Source organism: Carica papaya, chromosome 4 (assembly GCF_054855325.1).
Source record: "Carica papaya isolate Zhongbai chromosome 4, ASM5485532v1, whole genome shotgun sequence".
In the NCBI taxonomy this organism is placed as follows: domain Eukaryota; kingdom Viridiplantae; phylum Streptophyta; class Magnoliopsida; order Brassicales; family Caricaceae; genus Carica; species Carica papaya.
Genome location: NC_142312.1, coordinates 23189083 through 23213070, shown reverse-complemented (window position 1 = coordinate 23213070; position 23988 = coordinate 23189083). Strand labels below are relative to the sequence as shown.

Here is a 23988-nt window from a genome sequence, read left to right as displayed (position 1 = left end):
AGTGCTTAGAAAAATCTAAAGGTACTGGACTCTTAGCACATTCACGTACCCTTTCTATTTCTCATGTTTTTAAATGGCTCAAAGAAACATTTTCTATTGTCATGGATTGTGAATCTAGAAGCTACCATATGACAAATACCTCCACATTTTTTATGCTCCATATCCTAATAATAGAAAAATTGTCACTGTTGATGGTTCACTAACCATAGTAGCAAGAGTGGAAAACATAAATCCTCCCCCCACGTTATTCTTCTTGATATGTTCCATGTTCCTCATGCACAAATCTTATATCGGTTACTAAATTATTCCAGGATCTTAATCATAAATTGACTTTTTCTCATTCTTACTGTGAATTTTAAAACCAGACCTTGGGGAGATGATTGGACATGTTGAGACTCGAGACATGTTCTATTTCCTGGATACACCTAAGATACCATGTCTCGGCCCCTCCACCAGTACACTAGATAAGCTATAGCTATATCTCATAAGACCAGGATACTCTTCTTTCTCTATTATCAATGTTATGCTTTAATCTTTACTTTTCGATTCTAATAATAAAAAGTTACACCACGATGTATGTGAACTAACAAAACACCGACGTGTTTTAGAGCAACAAACGGGAGGGGAAGAATAAAAATCAACAGGAATGGAGGGATGGGAAGAAATTAGTATGCAGAGGGGTGGAGAAGGGTAAAGCCTCCCTGTCGATTCTATTTAAGGAACAGGGCTATGGGAAGAAATGGACTTTCTCTGGAGTATACTGTAGAGCTAACAGAGAGGAAAGGGAGAGGCTGCGAGAGGAACTGGGTAGTTGTAAAATAAGATGAGGTGAGAACTGGGTGATTGAGGGGGACTTCAACATGGTCCTCCACATGCATGAGAGATCGGGAGGGGGCACTAGTAGTAGAGAAATAGAGGAGTTTAGGGATATGGTGGATTACCTGGAGTGGTGGATCTTCCGCTTAGGGGAGGCGGGTGGACATGGTCTAACTCGAGGATTACCCCATCATAGTCAAGAATTAACCGTTTTTTTATCTCTAATGGGTTGTTAATACAGCTTGCAGGTTTGAGGCAAAAAGTGTTGTCCTTGCCAATTTCAGACCACTTCCCTATTTGCCTTATGCCTGAAGGCATCATTTGGGCCCCCACCCCTTTTAGGCTTAAGAACAAATGGTTGAAGGTGGCAGGTTTCAGACCTTTGATGGAAAAATGTTGGAAAGAGGCAGCTGTTGAGGGGACGACTAGTTTCAAATTTGCCTACAAGCTGAAATATTTGAAGAATGTCATCAAGAGTTGGGCCCCGCAGGAGGAGGGCAGAATGGAGAGGGTTATCAAGGAGTATTTTGTTGGAGTTGGATGACTTAGACAATAAGGAGATTTGGGGGTGGGGTCGTTAGGTGAGCATGGCAAGGCTAGAAGGGAGGAAATAAAAAAGGAGATGGCCTCTACTATGAACCTAAAGGTGATCTCATGGAAACAAAAAGCCAGAGAGAAATGGCCGAAAGAGGGAGATAGAAACACGAGGTATTTCCAATGTCTTGCTAATTTCAGAAGGAAAAATAATCATATAGAGATGCTGAACTGGAACAGGGATATAGTTAGTGGTAATGAAGAGATGAGAGAGAAGGTGATGCTGTTTTTTCAGAAGTTGTATATGGAGGACATGTTTCAAATTCCAAATCTTGATAATTTAAATTTCAAGAGGTTAAGTGATGGAAGTAGGGATGGGCTAGAGATGTCGATTAAAGCTTGCTTGGATGAATGTAATAGCGATAAGTCTCCAGAGCCAGATGGTTTCAATATGAAATTCTTTCAGGTGTTTTGGGACGTGATAAAAAATGATGTGCTGGCTATTTTCCAAGACTTTCATAGGACCAGAACCTTTGTGAACTCAATCAACTCAACCTTCCTTGTGCTTATTCCTAAAGTGGCAGGTGCCAAGGAGTTAAAAGACTTTAGACCTATTAGTTTGGTGGGATATATCTACAAAGTGATTTCGAAAGTGTTTGCAAGAAGATTATTTAGAGTCCTTGGGAAAGTGATTGGAGAAAATTAAAATGCTTTTGTCAAAGGGAGACAAATCCTCGACACGGTGATGATTGCCAATGAAGTGGTTGATGAATTAGTTGGGCAGAAAAAACAAAAGCTTATTTGTAAAATTGACATGGAGAAGGCCTATGATCATGTGTGTTGGAACTTTGTGGACTATATGCTTGGTAGAATGGGTTTTGGAAGTAAATGGCGAAAATGGATTAGAAAATGCATTTCATCCACATCGTTTGCAGTCTTCGTAAATGGGGGTCCATCTACTTTTTTTAAAGCGTCAAGAGACTTGCGTCAAGAGGATCCTTTGTCTCCTCTTATTTTTCTTACTGTTATGGAGGCGTTTAATAGATTGATAGAGAGAGGGGCGGAGCTAAATTTGGTGAAAGGAGTGGAGGTTGGGAAGGGTAGGGATAAGATGAGTGTATCTCACTTATTCTTTGCAGATGATGCCTTAATCTTTTGTGAACCTAGTGTTAGTACCATTCTTCACTTGAGATGCCTATTACTTTGCTTACAAATGGTTTCCGGCCTAAAAATCAATTTAAATAAAACGGAAATGGTTTAGATTGGTGATAAAAGGGAGGAAGCTAGCTTGGCCAGGATTTTAGGTTGCAAAGTCACTAATTTGCCTATCAAGTACCTTGGTCTCCCACTTGGGGCAAAATACAAAGATGTAAGAACATGGAAACCCATTATTGACATGTTTGGTAGAAGGCTAGCAGGTTGGAAGAGAAATTTCCTTTCTAAAGGCGGGAGACTTTGATTAAGAGCACATTTGTTAACTTACCAATCTATTATCTATCCATTTTAACAATTCCAGTGAACAAAGCAAGAAGACTTGAAAACATTCAGTATAGATTCCTTTAGGGTGATGAGGATGGCAACAAGAAGTATCATTTGGTTAGATGGGAGGAGGTTAAAAAATCGGTTTGGGATGGTAGCCTCGGTTTGAAGTCTATAGTGGAGTTAAATCGGGCTTTCCATGAGAAATGGTTGTGAAGATCTCTTGAGGAGAAGGGGAAATTGTGGTGGAAGATCAATTTTTTTAATATTCCCATACCTTTGAAGACTATACCCTTACAACAACTACCATAACAAAAAACCAATGTCCACAAACTAAACTTGACCCCATAACATCAAGAAATAAGTCTAAATCTCAACTCAGTATTATACATAAACACACACCATCTTCATCTGTATGTTAAAATTCTATTTCTTCTAGATTTGTTTACCATTTTCTTCAAATAGGATTCCTTCAAATGTCTTAAACAACACTTGATTATCTTACTTCAAGAGATTTTAATTCTGACATTCAACTTGACGAAAGGAGTTTGAGAGGTAAAAGACCTCGAGTGAAAAACAATGAGTGAAACACGTGAGAAAATGTTATTTTATTTACTAACCATTTCTTGCAAATTTCCACGACGGCCTTATATAACGTCCCAGATGATGTAAGATCCTACATGGAAACCTTTCTAAGTCACCTTAGAAAGTTTCATGGGTGGTTGGAAGATCATAGAGATAATCTTAAGAGAGTAAAACAAAGAACTCCTACTTCATCAAGAGCCTACAACCGAATCCAAGAGGAGGAGACCAATTCATATAATGAAGTGAAGAAAGTTGAGGCCGCGGGAAAAGAGAAAATTGATATCACAAGAAAACAGCAAATTGAGGCCGTGAAGGGGAATACTGATGCAGTGGAAGAAAATAAAAATGTTGCCAAGGGAGAAAAGACAACTAATGAATCCTTGGTGAGAGAAAAATAGTTAGCAGGAGACAAGAGAGATGATGACTCCTTTGTAGTAGAAAAGAAATGTTTATTTAACCCTAACCCACCTTTTTTTAGTGTTGTTACTTTATAAGGTCTTCATCCAAAGGAAGCAAAATTAAAAGTATCCATACATGAGAAGTTTCTGATTCGATAACGAATCATTTTCGAAGGAGGGGATGACGTGAGTACAGATGGCTTAAACTATTCAAACAACAAACTGCTAAGGTAAAAATAGGCCAATAAGAGTTTAAAATTCCAAGAAAAACCCGAAAGCAGCACATGGAAAAACCTCCCCACCCCGTAAGAGATTTTTCCCACTCATTCTCTAAATGAGGAAAGTTTCCTTGCCTTCTCCATATCTTTCTCAAGTGATAAAAAGAAAAAAAAAAACCAAGATCAAGGAATTTCGGAAATCCATCAACGGAAAATTGAGATCATATCTTTACAAATAAGGAAACCAACATTAAAAGCATTTATCACAAGATCATGTACATATTCAATTTTCTACAGAATCAAGAGATCTTTTTTAAATTAAGAAATCTTCAAGAGATCTTTTTTAAATTAATTAAGTTCTCCCCCAATTAAAAAGTTTCCACAAAAGGAGATCCAATCTATACTAGTTTGGGTGGTAATTCTCGTAGTTATCATTATTTTCTTATAAAAATCAAGATTTAATTTTCTATGTAATCTCTACAATTAATTTAAAAAATTTATTTTCTTATAATGCACATGACCTACACTATAAATAAGTTTCAATTCATGATTCTACTTATTCAAGTTTGAGATAATAAATTACAAAATTATTTTCAACTAATGAAATGTCTTCAACCTTCTCTTTAAGCAAGGAATTGGATCAACTTATCAAGCTATACTTGTGGTGCTTTTTAATTTTTTTAATTTCTCAATTACCTTACTTCCTATCACTTCATTGATAGTAGGTTAAGTATGGAGGACTTATTAAGATTTAAGCCTTTGTTGCTTTATGAGTATTCTATGAGTTCTGGATTACACCATTAATCCTAGGTTCCGCATCAAACTCCAAGGCAAATCCATCAGGACTTGGTGCCTTATCGCTTCCCAAGTCCCATAGAGCCTACGTTATCTCGTCCTCCTCAAATGGTCTCTCCATCCTCTTGGATTGATCAACAGGGGTTGGTGCCCACTCCAACAGAAGATGAGCGCATCTAAACTTGCATCTTTGACATTTTAAGAATGTCTGCTGAAAATTTGGTACCCAATTCTTGACACAAATTTTGTTCCCATTTAACCCATGGCCCTCTAACATTGTCATCATCTTCTCCTCATGATTGGCAAACTTCACAATGAAGAATCATTCTTTGATGTCTATAAGGGCTCGATTGATTCCCAATTAGCATTTGAAAAGTATTTCTTCAGAGCTTGGATACCATTTCCTTACCCCTATATTAGAAGTAACATGGGTTTACAATGCTCCAGTTCCTCCTTCCATCTATTTTCTACTTTGCTCCATCATATCTTGCTCTTTTGCCAACAACTTGAGTCTTTTCCTTTCTCTCGATAATTTGATGACTCCTTTAATTTGATGTTTCTTGCCTCTTGCCTCTTGTTCAATTGTTTTAGTACTTCCTGCTCAACCAAGAAAAGATAACCTAGAAATAAAGTGATTTTCCTGGCTAACAACTACACCAAAAATAAACAGAGTAAAGGCTTTGCAGTGATCATATATCCCCACTAATTAAGTGCACGAGTTATGCTGGGTTCAAATCCTACTATGTAGGAAATCCCTTCAAGGGATAGTCCACAAAACAGTAAAAACAAATCTCAAAATAAATCATATGATCGGAAGGAAATTGAATTTGCTATGATAAGAGAGTAAATCTTCACTTACACTTTCTCGAAGTTGTAGACCAGCTTGCTTCATAAGTACCTACAATTTAAAAAGTGACGATTACAATTAAATCATGATTGCAGACTTCTGGTCAGTACTACCTATGGTCAACTCAATTTTCAAAATCCTTGTAGTATGAAGAACTTCAGCATGGGGTCAGAAAACAACATGAGCTTTGACCTCAGTTGCACAAAAGTACAAGGAAAATATATAAAACATAATGTACATTAAAAACCAGAAGTGAAATTAGACTTTTGCTTTATCAAGTTAAAAGACACCGTTTTTTTTTGTTCTCACCACTACCTACCGAAATAATCATGTCAGCTCTGCTTGCTTGGATCCCATTCACGTGCCTTGATACTGTTGAACCAGATACACATAATGCCTACACAAAAGTGATTTATTTTTTTTTTATAAGAAAAAGAATATATATAAATGGACACCAATATGGTGCAACCTATATACAAAAATATTTACATCTCAATCAAAATATAAACCAACTCACATAAATCCTTGCAGGAATATAATGACTAGTCCTTGATTAAAAAAAAAAAAAAAAACAAATATGAATCCTTAAACTAGTCAAAAGAGAAGTCAATCCCTTCAAAATATCCTCCCTAGCACTACCAGAGATCACACAGCTCAAACCCAGAAGACTTAGATAAAGGACTAGACGCGTTGGGCATAAGGCCACCAGACAAAGATGTGGTTGCATGACTTTGTATTCTCCTTACACAAATAGCATCATTAACAAGAAACTTGCGGCTCTTTATCAACTTATTTTAAGTAAGAATGTGTTTCTATGAAGCCTTCATGCAAAAAAAGTCGTCCTAGGAGTTGCTTTTGCTTTCTAAATAAGTTTTGAAGGAAAGTTTACATTATCAACCTCCATCTAGCCAAAAACGAGTACAAGGAGTTAACCAAAAAGATGCCTTTGGGGCTAAGGCTCCCTATCAGTTCATCTTCAGGATCCTCAAAAACCATCAATTCTAGACAGGGAATTGAAAAGTCAAAGAAAATCATCAATCTCCCGATCATTTAGATTCCTTTCAAAACAACAATTCAACCACCTGTACCACTTGAGCGCAATAAAGAATCCTTATTGGATAGGGAAAGATGGAGAAAGATATAAGGTGACTAATTAAAAAAGGGTCTGGAAAGCATCTTGTTAAAAAATCTATAAGTTGTAGCATAGTCCATTAAAATTTTAGCATCCATCAAATATTAGTATTGCAATATAAGATCGGGTCATCAGCAAACTTTAAATGAGAGACCTCCACATTGTGCTGACCAACTCTTAAATCTTTCACTTCTCCTCTCCTGGTCGCACTAGTCAACATCTTGCTCAGTATATCAATAACCAGAGTGAATAGAGAAGGCAACCACGGATCCTCTATCTAAGTCCTCTCGTTGACCGGAACCAATCATGAGGTTTTCCTTTTACAATCACTGAGAAGGAACTAGATGAAGGACATCCTCGAATCCATTTTCTACATCTCCGCCCCAATCCTTTTCTCTCCATTACTCTGTCTAAGAACCTCTAGTTGACTCTATCATATGTTTTCTCAATATCCAATTCTAGATCTAACCCTTTCCGCCTAGTGGCTTATGTGTACAACACTAGCTCATCGGGCACAAGCTTCAAGGATTTGTCTACCACTTGCAGAGGTACTTTGATTCTATGAGATAGTATTGCCTAAAATTTCATCTAACTAAAAGAGAGTATTGATAATTTTATAAATACTACTCACCAAGCTAATAGGATGATAATTAAAGAGCTCTTCAGACTTGCCCTTTCTGGAACCAGGTAATAAAGATGGAATTCATGCTCTTACAAATGGCTACATTCAAATAAAACTCCTAAATAAGTTCGCCTTTAAGATATCCCAGCATACCTTAAAAAGCTCAAGCGTGTATTCATCTGGTCTAGGAGTCTTATCTTTTCCTAACTCCCAAACAACCCTCCTTATTTCCTTCATTTCAAAAAGTCTTTCCATCTTTTCCCTGTTTTGCCTCCCAATGGGTGTCCAATCAATACCTTCTAGGAATGGAAGAAACTCTTCTTCTGTATACAAGTTCCTGCAATATTGAATGATTTTGTAATCTTGTGTTCGCATCCCCATCATTCACCCATTTAATCTTTGCTTTTTGTCTCCAGCTTCTCTCCTCTAAGAATTACACTTCCTTGAGTCCTTTTGATCTTCCGAGATGATAGATTTTGCCCTTAATCTTTTCAACTCTCCCCTTTCCCAAGGATGTCTTACTTAAGCTGGCCCACATGTCCAAATACCTCCTTTTCCATACTTTTCAGCCTCTCCTTTAAAAGTTTCAACTTCCTCATAAATCTATATCCCTTCCCCCACTCACCCTGAGCTAGTAGGACAAAATCCAGATGTTGAGTCCACATATTTTCAAACATAAATGGTGTTGGCCCCCACTTAACTTGCCACGAGTCAAGAAAACTAGAAAAATGATATGAAACTGATCTTGGAAGGGTCTCTTGAATCATATATGGAAAATAGTCCTCCCATTGAGTGGAAACTAAAAATCTGTCCAATCTTGAGGAGATCACTCGCACTCTATTGACTGACCAAGTAATATGGGCATTATCAAGGGGAAATCTCTTAACTCACATTAAAGTTATGCATTGAGGGAGACATCCTTTCTCGCCTAATTTCTCATGAGGAAACCTACAGGAAATGAAATCACCCCTCATGCACCAGAAAGGATTACACAAACCTAAGGAATAGGACAACTCTTCCTATAGTAGTGATCGTTCCCTATACCTTGTTGGGCCATACACATTGTTCAACCACCAATAACCTTTCCTTCTCACATCGAGGATCACCAGTGAGCAATACTTCTACTATATCTATCTTGATGAGAACTCTTGATATCCCAGATTGTTAAAATACCCCAAAAAGCCCCAATGGACCTTTATCGTTAACACCTAACGGGAGACCTAAATATTTCATCGGTAGGTCCACACTCCTGCATCCCAAAATCCTATCCAACCTATTAGCATCCCTCCCATCACCCAACCTCAATAGCTCAGACTCGGCTATGTTAATATTGAGACTAGAAACTGTATCGAAGCTCAACAAAATGCATCTAAAGCGAAAAAGAGTTCTCATCCAGTTCACAGAACAGCAAATTATCATCAGCAAAAATAACCTCTTTTGTATATTCACCATTGCCCATATTTAAACTCTTAAACATCTCAAGCTCTCACAGCTTCCAAAAGTATTTTATTGAGAGCTTCCATTACAATGATAACTAGTTAAAGGGAGCAGCAATTGCCTTATCTAAGACCCCTCCAGAGGCTCTGAAAAAAATGGACCCTTATCAACCATAATGGCAAAAGAAGTCATATAGATGCATAAATTGATTCATTTGCATTATTTGTCCCCAAAGTCCAGTCATTTTAACATACAATCAAGAAAGTCCTAATTCAAATGATCATAGGCTTTCTCCACATTTAGCTTGCATAGTACACCCTCCATAATCTTCTCAAATAGTTCATCCACAATTCCTTCTGCAACGAGCGCCACATCCAAAATCTGTCAGCCATCAACAAAAGCATGCGTACGCTAATCCACCACCTCACTCATCACCTTAGCCATTCTCCTTGCCAACACTTTGGGAATAAATGTTGTTCCCTCCACTTTAGGAATAATTACCAGAAATGTAAAGTTTAAACATTTAATAAAAGACTCAAACTCATGAAACTCATTAAGAAGCTCAATAATGTCCTCCTTACTGACATACCAAAATTCCTAAAGGAAATTCATATTAAAAACTATCAGGTTTTGAAGCTATATCCATTCTACAATGCATGAGGCCCCCTATAACCTCCTTCTCAAAGAACTTCCTCTTGAGCGATCCACGGTGTTGATCATCTAGGGATGTGAAATCCAGGCAATCCAACTTAGACCTCCAACTAAAATCCTCCTTATATAACCTGCTGACAAAAATCCTTGACCCTTCTCTCCACTGCTCATTCCCCTTCGCCAAACAGCCATCAATATCTATCTCCTCCACATATTAAATTTTGCTATGGTGATTTGTCATACAATGAAAGAATTTTGTGTTTCTATCACCCTCCTTTATCCATCTAGCTCTTGAATTTTGTCTCAAGAAGATCTCTTCCATTTGCATTTTGTTTGCTTACTCAAACCTCATGGACTCCCTGCAAGCCAAATGTTCAGTAAACAAACCACCATCTCTCTCCAACTGTTCCAGTTCCTCCAGGTGCTAAAGTAAAGACTGAGTAAGCATAGCTTCTACCCCCAGTTCCTCCTTACACCACTTCTTGATTTCAGCCTTAACCGCCTCTAACTTCCTAGCCATTATGTAACTAGCATTTTCATCCACTCTCATCCCTCTCCACCATTCATTGATCTTGTCAAGAAACCCATCCAAGTCAATGCAAATGTGGAAGTGATTAGAGATAATGTATTGGCAAAGCTTTCGACGGACCTCTGATCTATGAAATTGACATGAAACTGACACTAAATACCTACAAATTCTGGAGCAGACCGAGTTTGATCTCTAATTGAACCATGTCCATTAACCTCCATAAGAGGCAAATCCAATAATTGCAGTCTATCTAAAGACCCTCGGAACTTATCAGCACAAATCCTAAAGTAATGCTCCCTAGATCTTTCCTGTCAACCCAAAACCATATCAAAGTCTTCTCCCACTATCCACAGGAAATCCCATTTCCTTTTACATTCATTCAAATCTTCCCACAACTTTCCCATCTCTCTTCTCTCACTTTTACCATATACACTAGAGAACATCTATCTCCATCCATTTCTTTTGTCTTCAAATGGGCATGAGATAGTACGATCCTCAATCATAACCTCCATGCAGTTAAAAGAATCATTGTTCCATAATACCATAATCCCACCATATGTCCCACTAGTAGGAAGCTCCTTTCAACCAATCTCCCAAATCTTCTAAAGGCCGAGACTATGCCAGCCGGACTGAAACTCACCTTAGTTACCTGTAGGCAACTAACCTCAGACTTCCATTTATTCATACACCCTCTTATTACCTGTCTCTTCTTGTGATAATTGATTTTCCTAATATTGTAAGAGATAATTTGTCCTAAGACTGAGTAATATTCACAATCACCCCCGTCCTTCTCTCCCTTCCTCAGATTGTACAATTAGTAGACAATTGCAATCTCTTCAATTCTCTAGACCTATCAACGCTTTGTGAATTCTTGCCTTAGGTTTTGATTGTTCCCTACTGACCTTCGCTTTCTTCCATCTTTAAATCTCCTTGAAAAGGATCATGGCTTGCTCCTCAAACCCATCAAAATTGATCTCAAGCACTCCATTTATCACTGTATATTTTGTAAGATTCATAAGAGTTATCTTCTTCATTTAGCTGTCCCTCATTTCCCCTATTCCCAATTGTCAACGACCAGCACAGCATCCCGCACCACCGTCATCTCTCCAACCCAAAAATCCTTGTCATCTCCATCTTTCCCAATCAAACCATCACCAGCAGTAAAACAGAAGCCTTGCAGGCCTTCTCAACAAGTTCGCATGCAGCCTCCCTTTCTTCTACTTCCAGCACCAATTCTTCTCCCATTTCTTCTTCCTCCCCCATTATACTGCACTTTCCCTCTCTCTGTCAATCCTCGTTGTCATCAGAATCCATCTCAAACTACGCTATTGCAAGCCCCATCATTCCACCTTTACAGTTTGGCATCTTCTCCCCAGCATAGAACTTGGGTTTCTTCTTCTCCTCTCAAACCACGAGTCAACATCCTCGCAGGAGATTAGGCTTGTTCTGTTTGATCCATTTTCCTTTCTCGACCCAGCTAATCTCGGCCCATTACCAATCCTTGTTTTCCTCATTGGGCTCCTCAATCTGAGGCTCGTTCGGGGCCCTCTCTCCAAAACGCGACCCTTGTTTATCATTCAGTGAATTTTAAATTTTGCCTAACCCATCTTGAAGTTAGGTCTGTTCTTCCCTACTCGACTACTCTCTCTCTTACCTTCCTTCACTGTAACAATAAAACTCCTTGCTTCCTCATCTCCATCCTCAGGATCAGCTCCACCTTACAGCTTGGGCAACACAACATACTAGGATTGGTGTTGTGGACCTCCAACGAACGCTTTGTTTCCTTCTGGGTGCTTGGCTTCAACACCTTTCGTTGCCTAGGCGTCCCAAACTTCTTCCCACCATTTCAAACAGCACCACCATCATGATCCAGCCTATGAACCTTCCGGGATGAAGATGCACCTCAATTCCCCCTCTATAATAACCAAAAACTCGTCTCGATTACCCCCCCAAATAATCGTCTCGTTTACCCCCCGCCACCAGAGATTATTGTTTTTCCCTGCCATATTCCACCCCCAAAAATTCTCTCCTCTCGTCTAGTAAAATTCCCATAGAGAACCTAACCACCATTCAAATTCATCCTCCTAAAAAGTGATAGAGGACCTAAATCCCCCCCCCCCCCCCCCCCTTCCTCCCTCTCCTCTCTTCACTCACCCGAATATAACATGCTTCCTTCCCCATAAAAATGACATCAAAAGTTTCAATTCTATGACAAGAAATTTTATGGTCTAAGAAAGCACCATGGCCTTCCCACCATTCACTGTAAGGTGCAAGTATGAGGAAAAAGAGATTGGCCATAAAGAGTCGCTCGGCCTACGTCCGTATAAATTCTCTCAACACTTGTCCGTATACTTCCTCAATAAATTATACAGCTACATAGTTGGGGTTGCAGACTAGATTGGGAAGCAACCAATGTAGGAAGTTTCTGGAACTTAAAGAAGTAAATGACGGAGACGTGATGATGTCGTTCCCTAAAGGCACTGAAAAGCAATGGGTGATGGAGACTTCTGTTAGTGGTTTCAGAGGTCTCCGTCTCAGATATCTAGAAATGCAACAAGGAAATTTTGATAAGAGTCACCAGACATTCCAATCCTTCTCTAGTGCTCATAGTGGTTGAAGTGAATGAAAACCCAGTCAAGTTATCATGTCATGCTCCTAAAGAAAGAATTGTGCCAAGGCTTGAGCTGGCAAAATAACAAGTTTCAGCATAATCCCTGAGAAGAATTTCATCTCTGCTCCAATGGACTCTAGTGTTAACCAAAAGAAAAAAGCCAAATTCAAATTTCAAACTATCAGAGAAGAAGAAAATGCCCACAAAATGGCTTGCCTTAAAGACCATTGGATATGAACCTTCCCTTCTATTCCGGCTTTTCTACTATAATCTTTGTTCTTTAAGTCTATCCTATTCTATCTATTCCTTTCATTTCTTCACTTTAATCCTCTACTAGTTGAAAGTAGAAACTTCCGATTCCCTCTTGACTACTTTTATTGCCTGTCTTCTTCTCTTTGTGCCAAACCTACCTTCCCTTTCTTTCTTGCAGAAGGTCTCTAAAAGTTAATGTCAACCAACAGCCTCCCTCTTTGCCTACATATATTGTCTGGATCGTCCTTGCTGCATAAACTGCAACTGTGGATCTAAAATAAACCTCCTTCATCTAATTTGATTAAAAATCCCTTTGCTTCAATTGCTATCTTCCTAATGCCTCCCATGACTATATTTTACGACCAGATATCTGATGTGCAAAAGTCTTTTACGTAATAAAAGTAAGCATCATGATACCCCACTGAATCTTAATGTCAAACTGATGACAAATGAGGATGAACTATAGGAGTAGCCTGAAGGATATAGAAGGTTAGTTGAAAATTTGAATTATCTATTGAGATTAACATAAACAATATAGACTAGATTTGATGAACTACTGAAAACTTTTTGTCAGAAAATATTAAAAAAATAAGTAAATAAACCAAAAAGGAAATGCATAAACATGAAAACCACCTGAATTTCAAGAAGGAAACTCCGAGATCCATCCATTATGACAGCTACAGCAAGTCCAGCTAAAAATTCTGAATCAGAGTGGTTCTCGCTTAAAAAAATTTCACTGGGGTTTGAAACAGCTTGCAGTCCTAGTTGCGACATTTCAAATACTCCAAGCTGACAATATAAAGTAATCATCAACCAAGATGAGGCGTAAAATATTCTCAAGATTCTTGAATATATGTAGTTAGGAACATAGCATCCAACTATACATAGAAATCAGTAAAAAAATTCCTAGATATGGAAGATATAATCCTATATACTGGAGAGTAGAAACACTTCCTTTAGACAATTAAAACCAAATGCAAAAATGGCCACGAAAGAAGTATGACACAAATTGAATAGTCAATAAAGTGAATTAGGGAGGTTATTAAAATCATTGAAAAATAAAGTATTAAAACGTAGATACTTTCACTTAGCAACATTGTCCTTCCACGGTAAAAGGCGGGTGTTAGGACACCACAAATGGCAAATTCACACATTTGATAAGGTGTATCAAAGAAGGAAGAAGAAATTTATGTGTTTGATTATGTATTAAATAATTAGTAGACACTGTAGTATATCTATTACAATGGTAGTTAGTAGTTCAGCAAAAATTAAGGATAAGTCTGTGATAAAGACAAGAAGGTAGTTCGTCAAATCTTTTGGAAATAACTTCCAGGATCACTACTCCTTCATTCTAATAAATATTGCTGTTTTTTCCGACATGTTCAGGTTCAAAGAAATTTAAGAAAGTGTCAAGTACTTCCTTATTCGAGATATTGTAGGATTCTTTCCAAACGAGTCCTTAAACTTAATTCAAAATAGGCAAAGGAAAAAACTCACAAAACTTCTCCATCTCCTACTGATTTCTATGTCCATAGACCCATAACAAGATCCAGCAGTAGGACCTTAACAGTGGGTGGGGAAGAGAACTTGCCAAGTAAATATATATGCCTTACTGAACTAACAATTGGTAATACTGAGTTAGGAAAAAAATTAAAACTAGCTCGAATAAAAGAAAATAGTATACCACCTTTTTTGTTTTATTTTTCTCCTTGTTTGAAGTTGATAGGGCACTAGATTAAGTTGAGCAGAAGTACCCAAAAAAAAAATTCATAAACTAAGACAAACTAAAGAATATAGCAACCAGAGGACAGATAAAAATAATTTAATGGTTGAAGTGGGTAGACATGTTCTGACCAATGATTACTGGTAATTTTAGGAAAAATTCTGTGTATCATAGTTCTTTATTTGCGACTAATTATTAAGCCAGATTTCTGGTCTTTACTCTTGTAAAAATTTCTTTGTTTTACATTTAAATTTATATAAATAGGTCGTATAGGCATTTGAACAAAGCTTCAATAAGTTTTTCTTCCTCCTTGGTTCTAACTGATAACAGTTATTGAAATTACTGCTGCCTAAAGAAATGCAGTAGGCTTAATTTGCAAAATTAGAGTGCGTTCAATTCCTAATTTTGCAAATTGCACACTTGCTGATTGATTGGTAAACTAAAGAGGAGTCAAGCCGTTAACCAAACAAAAAACAAAGGGGGATTGCAGACAGTAAGACTAAAATTATCAATGAGAATCCCTGATTGCAGATAGGTCCTCCGAGGTTACGTGGAACTAATCATAATTAACTTGGAAAACATAATTCAAATGCTAAATAGTTAAATACTAAAATTATAATAAAACTATAATTAATATAGCTGCTGTTGTGAGTCATCACTTCGTTTCTTGGTTAAAATACATTTTAGACCTACTTGAAGAAACAAAGATGGTGGTGGATCTCCAATTGGAGGCAATCATTAATTGGAAACCAAGTTGTTCATGACTAATATCAAAGATTGACTAGGAAATTAATTTCTCTAACCGGGCACGATATGGCCTATATTGTAAGTGTGATAAGTCAATATATGCATGATCCCTAGGATTTCCCTTGGAAGTTGTCCTTCATTCTTGGAGGTATCTAAAATCTGCGTCAAAGGAGGGATTGAATTTTTTAAGCTCAGTTACTGAAGAATATAAGCGTTTATAAATGCAAATTGGGTTGGAACTACTGGTGACTGCAGATTTACATCTGGCAACAGCTGATTTATAGGTAGGCATCTGGTTACTTGAAGAAGCAAAAATAAGAATATAGTAACATGATCAAGTGTAGAGGTAAAGCAGCTATATATTTACAGGTGAGCTTGGGTAAGCAAAAATAAGATTGCATATCATAATCAAGTGTAGAAGTGAGATATAGAACTACAGCATAAGGTACTTGTGAGTTACTATGGCTTTGCAAATTGATGGAAGAATTGGGACAAGCAAAACGTTTATCTTTATTTCATGACATTAAGGCTACCATCTGTACAGCTCAAAATCTGATTCAACACGACTGAACAACGAATACAGCGATTGATTGACATCTGATCAAGGAAAATATCATGGATGGGATTTTGGACATCCTGAAAGTGATCTAAAAAATCAACTAGGTAATGTCTTTATTAAGATTTGGTAGTAGACCCTCTCTCACTTTACTTTGCAAGCTGAGCATAGATGATATATATGCTACACTTTGAAGGTGAGCATTGATCGCCATTTGTACTGTTCAAAATCCAATACAAAATGATCAAACAATGGATAAATAGATTGATTGACATTTGATCAAGGAAAAAATCATAAATGCATTGGATGTCTCCCAAGTGATCTCAGAAAAACAACTAGGTGATGTCTATACTAAGGGATTTGGTAGTAAAGCTTCTCATTAGTTTGCAAGTTGGGCATATGTGATATCCATGTTGTACCTTGAAGGTGAGTGTTGACTGGTTATTAAGAGTACATTTAGGAATAACTATGGTGTATGATAATTCTTTGTTAGCCTTAATTACTAGCCTGATTTCTAGCCGGTTTCCTATTTTGCATTTACAACATATCTAAATAGGTTTTATAAGCTATTTAGTTTAGAAAAAGGTTTTGTAGATTATACTGTTTGAGCACAAGGTTAAATAAGAAAGTTTTTCCTTTCATTGTTGGTTCTTACCGACAACATGATGCAAAGTTTGTCTAACATAATAAAGATAAAATCATAGTACCACTACAGTAGCGTACCTCATCAGTGGAGCCAAAACGATTCTTCACAGGTCGAAGCAAACGATAAGATGAGTTCTCCTCCCCCTTAGAAATGAGACATATATTCAGAAAATTATCTTGGAATCTGACCATAGTCAAGCAAACTACTTTAGCAACTTAGACAAGATACCATATGCACAGTATAACACTTCCTGGTTATGAACTAAGAACTAGAGCAGAAGTCTTACATAGATAAAAAAATTTTGAAAATCTAGAGATGAAAAGAAATGAAGCAAAAGAAAAGACTACTAGAATCTGCCATTCTGACTCTTACACCAAATTCTTATTACCCTGATTGCTTCAAACTGAGGAAAAGATAGTCCACAGAAATATTTTTTCTTTTCCGATAAAGAAAATATCCACTGTTGTTTGAAACAAAAATGAAAAGATATATATTTTTCATTAATTTGGCCCACTGAAAATTTACAACTTCCTCAGAAATATCACGAGACTATCTTCATGTAAATACTAATCACATCAACTTTAACGTTCAATTAACTTTTGCTTGAAAAGCACAATAAACTCAGACACAAATTGAGCAAAAAGTATGAACCTTTTTTGTGAAGAACAAACTATACTAGAGAAAGAAGAAAAATGTACAGAAGTAGAAGATAACAAATTCACCTAAGTGAACAAAAAAGGCAAAAAGGAAAACACCACATAAAAATCAATACAAAGAATCAACCTAGTTCCTTGCAATATGGCAAAAGAAAAAAACATCTCCAGAAGAACCCATGACTTTTGACCAAAGAGAAGCAACAAAAACCATTTTGTACTAGAGAAAAAATGAAGGGGAATAGCTATCCTTTTATTAAGATTTAGAAACCCCCTAGAGTGCGTGAGTTATTTTGACATTATTTCTAGACTGCTTATGGTTGTAACAACCTGTGATTTTGGGAAAAGAGCTTTAAACTACCATTAGAACACCAGGGATCAAGCTAAAACCAATCACCTGCCCAAGAACATCAACCTCGTTCTTGCCAATCCACTCCCAAGGATTCTGACTGAGGATCCCAACCCACCTTGGAAAATAAATGGTTTCAAGAATGATGGGTTTCCACGATCATCAAGTTCAAGCATAACATGTCAAGAGGCTTCTGGGCGACGTTCCAGGTGGAATGAAAAATCTTCTCTGTAGAAGGAAAAATAGAGAGGAAGAGTGACGTAGCAATGGAAGAAAACAGTTGGTAACAAATCCTTCAGCACAGTTCTGAGCAATCCGGAGGCAGAATGGCTATCCGATTGTTGTGCCATGATTTGGGAGGAGTTATATATACTTTAGTTGTCAAAACTTTAAACAGCTTCCTCATGATAGAACGAACCAGAACAGGGGAGGCCAATACCTTTCGTTCTTAAGGTACGTTAGAGAGCATATAAAGGAAAGATTATGTTTTTCTTAAGGTGCAGATAGTAAGAGTTGGAGGGACATGATAGCAGCTCTGCAAATGGCAACTAAGTGCACGTGGGAAGGGTCATCTTGGTCGGAACACAAAAACAGAGCTTGTACAGAAGATGCCAAGGAACAGAGTATCACCATCCACAGTGGAGCTAGGAAAACTGCTAAGATGGAGATGGAGGACAGGAAGCCTGTATCAATTTTCAAAAGTACGATAATCTTGCCGCACCATCACCTTCCTTTACAGAATCACGAAAATGGAGGAGAGAGGAGATTTAGGGGATAATGCAGAATGAGGCTTCCCAACTCCTAAAATTGAGATTTTTATTAGTGGTAACAGCTGACCTGGCAGGAAATAGAAAAGCCAACTTGATGACTCTACAATTTGGGGGAAAAGTGGAAAAGAAACCTACAGACAGGCATGTTCAGGATGGTCAGGTAAAAATAACGGGTCGAGACATTACAATGAGCCACTAAGTCTTGAAAGCCCACAAATGCAAATAAGACACCCAACAAAAAGAGACTGGACAGAAATGTGGAGATGACCTGGAAACCCAAAGCCCACATACTTGACTCACTTCATCCTTTGACTGACACTCCCACCTGCGAACAGTGAAGGGCAACTACTAGAGAACGTCGAACAGCAGCGATATGTGCAACCATTAAAATCCATCATCATCGCACCACCTTCATCTTCAGAGGGTGGAGATCCCAGAGAGGAGATGAACAAGAAGGCAAATGGAATGAGTTCAGGGAGGAAAAAATCAGGGGCTGGATTCAACAAGAAATTTTAGAGATGAGGAAATTAGGGAGGCAAAACAGAAACTTTACCCGTGGAACTGAAAGAAGGAAGTCAATCTGAAATGGTTTCAGAATCTGGAGAAGACAGATTTTCAGAATCTGCCTATAATTTTGACTCTTTGTCACTACTGGATGAGGAATCTGAAGGGATAGAAAAAGAACCGGCAACGCAAGAAAATATCTAGGAAATGAAGGAAGGCCTGCAGTTTATGTTTGAAAAACAAAAGAAAATGGAGGCGAGTGCTCAAAGGGAGAAGCACTTGGGGCATTTTAACTGTGCGGAAATAATGAAGAGTGGCTGCAATGTTGAATCCTAGGACTTGGTGAACAAAACGAAAACTGCCCAAAACATTGATGGCAAAAATGAAAAGTCTCCTGGTAATATGACATCCTCACCTCATGTAACCATCCCTCTTTTGATGTCGCAGGGACTAAGATGCAGCGGAGATCAAGAAGTGAGGACACTTTACCAATTCCCAAAAGCAAACTAGATGGTACTGTTCCACTATAGCCAAACAAGTGGGAGGGCGTGAAGGAATGTGACATTGCCATTGACCCAATCCTAATAATTTTTTCTTTTTGTTGAAATATAGCAAATCTTAATAAACATAGATCAGAGAAATCCCAATGACCTGATAACTGAGCCAGACCTCAACTTAGTCAGAACAAATGGGAAAGGGTTAGAGTGGTAGTAACCCCTAGGACATAGAAGGAACATACGAGGAGAAAAGAAATATGGGTGGATATGAATGGATGGAAGCTAGTAGAAGTAGGTGAGGATAGGGGAATCTGTGGTAAACAATGAAATTGGGGAGCTAGAATATCAATAGGATGGGGAATGCTTTAAGAAGAAAACAAATCAAGGAGATCTAGGAAGAGCTTGCCCAGATTTGGTTATGATTCAAGAAACCAAGAAGGTAAACATTGATACCGTGATGATCTGAAGCATTACCTTCAGGCGTTTGGGAAATTCGATTTGCAGAAAAGGATGAAATAATTGAGGGAGAATTCAAATTGATAGCATTACCAGAGGTGAAAGGAAAAAGGAAGTACTAGTTCGCAAATGTGTACAAACCACTACATATAGACATTGAGAGAAGTTCTGATAGGAGTTTTATTTCCTTTATAGCCTCTATGGGCAATGGAGGTGTTTGGGAGGAGACTTTAATGCTTGTAGATCCTCAATGGAAAAACTGGGGGGCACAATAACCACTACAACTTTTTTTGAGATAAAAAATAAAGTATATTAAGTATAAGACACCAAGGGGGTACTGCCCCTATAAAGAATATTTACATACCTATTAAAACATCAAAAACCTTTTCAAAATCATCCCACCCATAAACATCATGTCACAAAATTAGAGCCCGAAAGTATGTATCCACCTATCTCTAGTTTTGCCCAAATACCCCAGACACCCATCAAATGCTCTATTGTTCCTCTCTTTCTACATCACCCAAAAAATAGTTAAAGGAATGAGTTTTACAATTTTAAAATTCTTTCCAATCCATCCCAAATCCAAAATTCATTTTTCACCGCACCCCCAATCACCCAATTGATACCCAGAAAACTATAAACCATATTCCATATATTATAAGTCACCAGACACCACAGAAGATGGTTGCATGACTCAACCACCTCCTTACATAAATAGCAACGATTGACCATAATGTGTCCCCTTCTTATCAACTTGTCAATGATGATGATGCATTCTTGATCCGCTTCCCAAGCAAAAAAAGCAATTTTTGGTACAGCCTTCACTTTCCGTATCTGCAAAGTCGGAAATCTCACACCTTCTCCCACTCTATTGGTCAAATAATCATAAAAGTATTTAACTGTAAAGATACCATCTTTCTCTAGTTTCCAAACAGCCTTATCCTTGTATGCTTCAAAATGCACATTGGTCAGTAGTTGAAGGGGCCTTGATGTTAAATAGAGTCTAATCCCTTTTTGGTTTAGAAACATGTGGCTGCAAGACTCGACCTTTAAGGACACGGTGAGAGATATATGGTAGAAGGATGAGGACCGAGGGTGGGAAGAGTTTAAATTTCACAAAAAAAATTGAAGCACCTGAAAGAGAAATTTAAAACATGGAATAGAGAAGCATTTGTGAATGTGAGAATTAGGAACAACGAAATCTTCAAGGAAATGAGGGAATTAGAAAGGCTTAAATCAGGAAATGTGATCTCTGACATACAAAAAGATCACAAAAGGATCAAGGCTGGGAAGGTTTTAAATTTCACGAAAAAGTTGAAGCACCTGAAAGAGAAATTAAAAACATAGAATAAAGAAGCATTTATGAATATGAGAAATAGGAACACTGAAATTTTCAATGAAATGAGGGAATTGGAAAGGCTTAAATCAGAAAATGTGATCTCGGACATACAAAAAGATCACATAATAGATTGAAAAATGCATTTCAGGAGGTCTTTCTTAAGGAAGTAGATATTTGAGACAAAAGGCGAAAATCAAATGGGTAAAAGAAGGGGATGCCAATTAATTTTATGGTCCAGGAACTAAATTAATTATTATACCATCTAAAGCAATGAACAGATAAGAAAAGATGCTAAATAGACTACAGCTTAAAGAGAAGTTTAATTCATTAATGACCAGAAAATATATATAGATAAGGAGAAATGAAATAAGATACTGACTTCCATATATAAAACAGCATCAACAATGTGCTCTAAGGCACGTGGTCCTGCAATTTCTCCAGATTTTGTGACATGTCCAACCTAAAGTGCAAAGGGAAAAGCAAAAGGCAAGAATCAGAGGGAGCAAAAGTTTGAGGGAAAGAAAAAAGACAATCAATTATTAATTGCAGAAAGAAGAGCAGAAGAAAAATTACATGTCCAAAAAAAGTGTTTACCAAAAAGGTCCAGGAATTGAGAAAATGAGCATATAAAATGTGAATATAATCAAAATAACAAAGCAAAAAGATATAGGGCTTCAAGTTCCCAGTAATACCATTAACGTAGAGGTACATGCATATGCATCAAGCCTACATTCTAACTAGCTCAAAAATCAACAGCCAGCTGCTTTATGGAAAAAGTAAAAAAGTAAGGGTATCTAGAAAAGGTTAAATCAAATGCTAACAAGTTTTAAAAAAAAAAAAAATCAATTGCAGCAGAAGAAACCAGAAAGTGATAAAGATCCATGAAAGTGTTAAGAACACCAAAGGCACCTAGTGAATGAAAGATCCAGCATCTGAGGAGGAATGCAAGAAATTGACTAACTGGTATTATTTTAACTTGCAATTGACCAAGTAAGCTAAGGAAACACGTGAATCTTAAATAAAGAGTTGGAACGATTCCATATCTTCATTAACATTGCAATAGAATATAAAAGATGAAAGAATGCATGCTTACCAAAAGAACAGGGATGTTAGTCTTCTTTGCAAAACACAGCAACGCTAATGTACATTCCTTCACCTGTCAAAGAGCAAAAGAGAGTCACCAATACAGTGATAAATTGGTGGGCATGGGTGGATAGAGACTGGAAAGAAATGGGTCAATTATCTATAAGCCAATTACCATGTATTGTAAACAGTAATACCCATATACAACTCAACTTAGGTTATAGTACACAACCCCTTGATACATCCACATACAAATTGATACATAAATATCCATACGTGTATAGAATTCCAAACATATGGGCACACACATACAGATGTATACATATATATATCTATATTTATATATTGTAACAAACCAAAACAATGAAGGCAAGTAAACGGAAGCCCAAATGAAGCATTAATGTAAAATTAAACCAGGTAAACTGTCTTGCATATCAAATGAAAATGTACTATTCGATGGAAATGACACAAGGTGTTTCGCAAGTTTACAAGTACTACAATTAAAACTGTTAAAACTGGCACTTCTAAAAATTAGGGAAGACATGTTTTAAGCAATTTAAAAGTTGAAGAATGATGCAGAATAGGCTAAATAGATCAGAGATAAAATTCTTTTAGAATAAAACTATTGTATTATTTAGCAGCCTATTATTATAGTTTTAGTAACTTCAAGATCTTATTAATGCAGTATTTATCTTTCATAATCTTATTAAAATTATATTTCTTAGTTTAATCATATTAAAGAAAAAGTCACTTAGTAAGCTCTTACTTTGGGAAATGTTCAATTCAGTTATTCAATAAAATACTCAAAGGTTTTTGTTTTTTAAAAAAAAAATATAAGTATACGTGTTTTGAAGTGTTGACGCCAAGAGGGCGTCACCCATATACAAAAAATTTACATGTCAATTAGTATATTTACAATAGAAACAAAGTCTTCAATGCTATCAAGGTTTTGCTCTAATGCAATAGAACCAAAAAAATGAAACCATTTATCCTTGTTGGAGACAAAATCATTTTCGTTCGCCTCAAAAGCTCTAATATTCTTTTCTTTCCAAATAATCCAGAAATGGTTAAGGAAATAATTTTTTGGAGCATGTTCTTCCTGCAAAGCCCTTCCCAGGCCAATAATTCACTCTTGATAGAATCAGCTTTAACCCAAGATAAGCCCATGAGACCATAAACTTCCAGAGAATTTGGGTGACTGGGAACCACAAGAGCAGGTGCTTACTGGTTTCTGCGTCCTTTTTGCAAAGGAAGCATCTATTGGTAAGATGCAGGTCCTTATTGCAATGAGGTTTTTGTTTTATTTTATAGCTGTAAGATGCAATCAAACATTTTGAGTGCTATACTTAAGACTTTCAGTGTGTGATGTCTATACCATCCTACTCGTGATGTCTAAGTTTTTTATCTCCAAATTCCTACGTGTGAAACTACTCTAGTTTGTCCTACATTAGTGGTCATAGAAAGTAAGTTCCCTTATTGACTGTTTGGCACAAATTCATTAGTGGTCGGAGGAATTTGATAAATTTTCTGCGGTTTCTCACATTTTTCAAAGAAAGAAAAAGTGGAAGAAGAAGCTTTTGGATATGAAAGCTAATAATAAGTATAAAGGCTGATGACTTTTTCTATTTGGCAAGTAAGGCTATAGTAGAAGAAGAAAATTCAGCAACGAAGGATGTAAAAATAAAATAAAATGAAATCAAAAATCAGAGAGGATATTGCAACTTCTCCTGTACCATGGAGAAATAGAATCTTTTATCCC

The 23988-nt window shown here is 37.1% G+C and overlaps 1 protein-coding gene across 1 annotated transcript in view; it reads right to left on the bottom strand.

Annotated features, from left to right (window-relative positions):
• LOC110818357 (DNA repair protein RadA-like protein) overlaps positions 1-23988 on the bottom strand; it is a 49745-nt gene that overhangs the window by 14049 nt on the left and 11708 nt on the right. The window contains exons 7-12 of the mRNA XM_088218196.1: positions 22240-22302; positions 21526-21606; positions 16656-16721; positions 13540-13695; positions 5992-6069; positions 5685-5723 (exon numbers count right to left, since the gene is read on the bottom strand). Coding sequence (XP_088074322.1) covers positions 5685-5723; positions 5992-6069; positions 13540-13695; positions 16656-16721; positions 21526-21606; positions 22240-22302 — 483 coding nt within the window. The remainder of the gene's footprint in view (positions 1-5684; positions 5724-5991; positions 6070-13539; positions 13696-16655; positions 16722-21525; positions 21607-22239; positions 22303-23988) is intronic.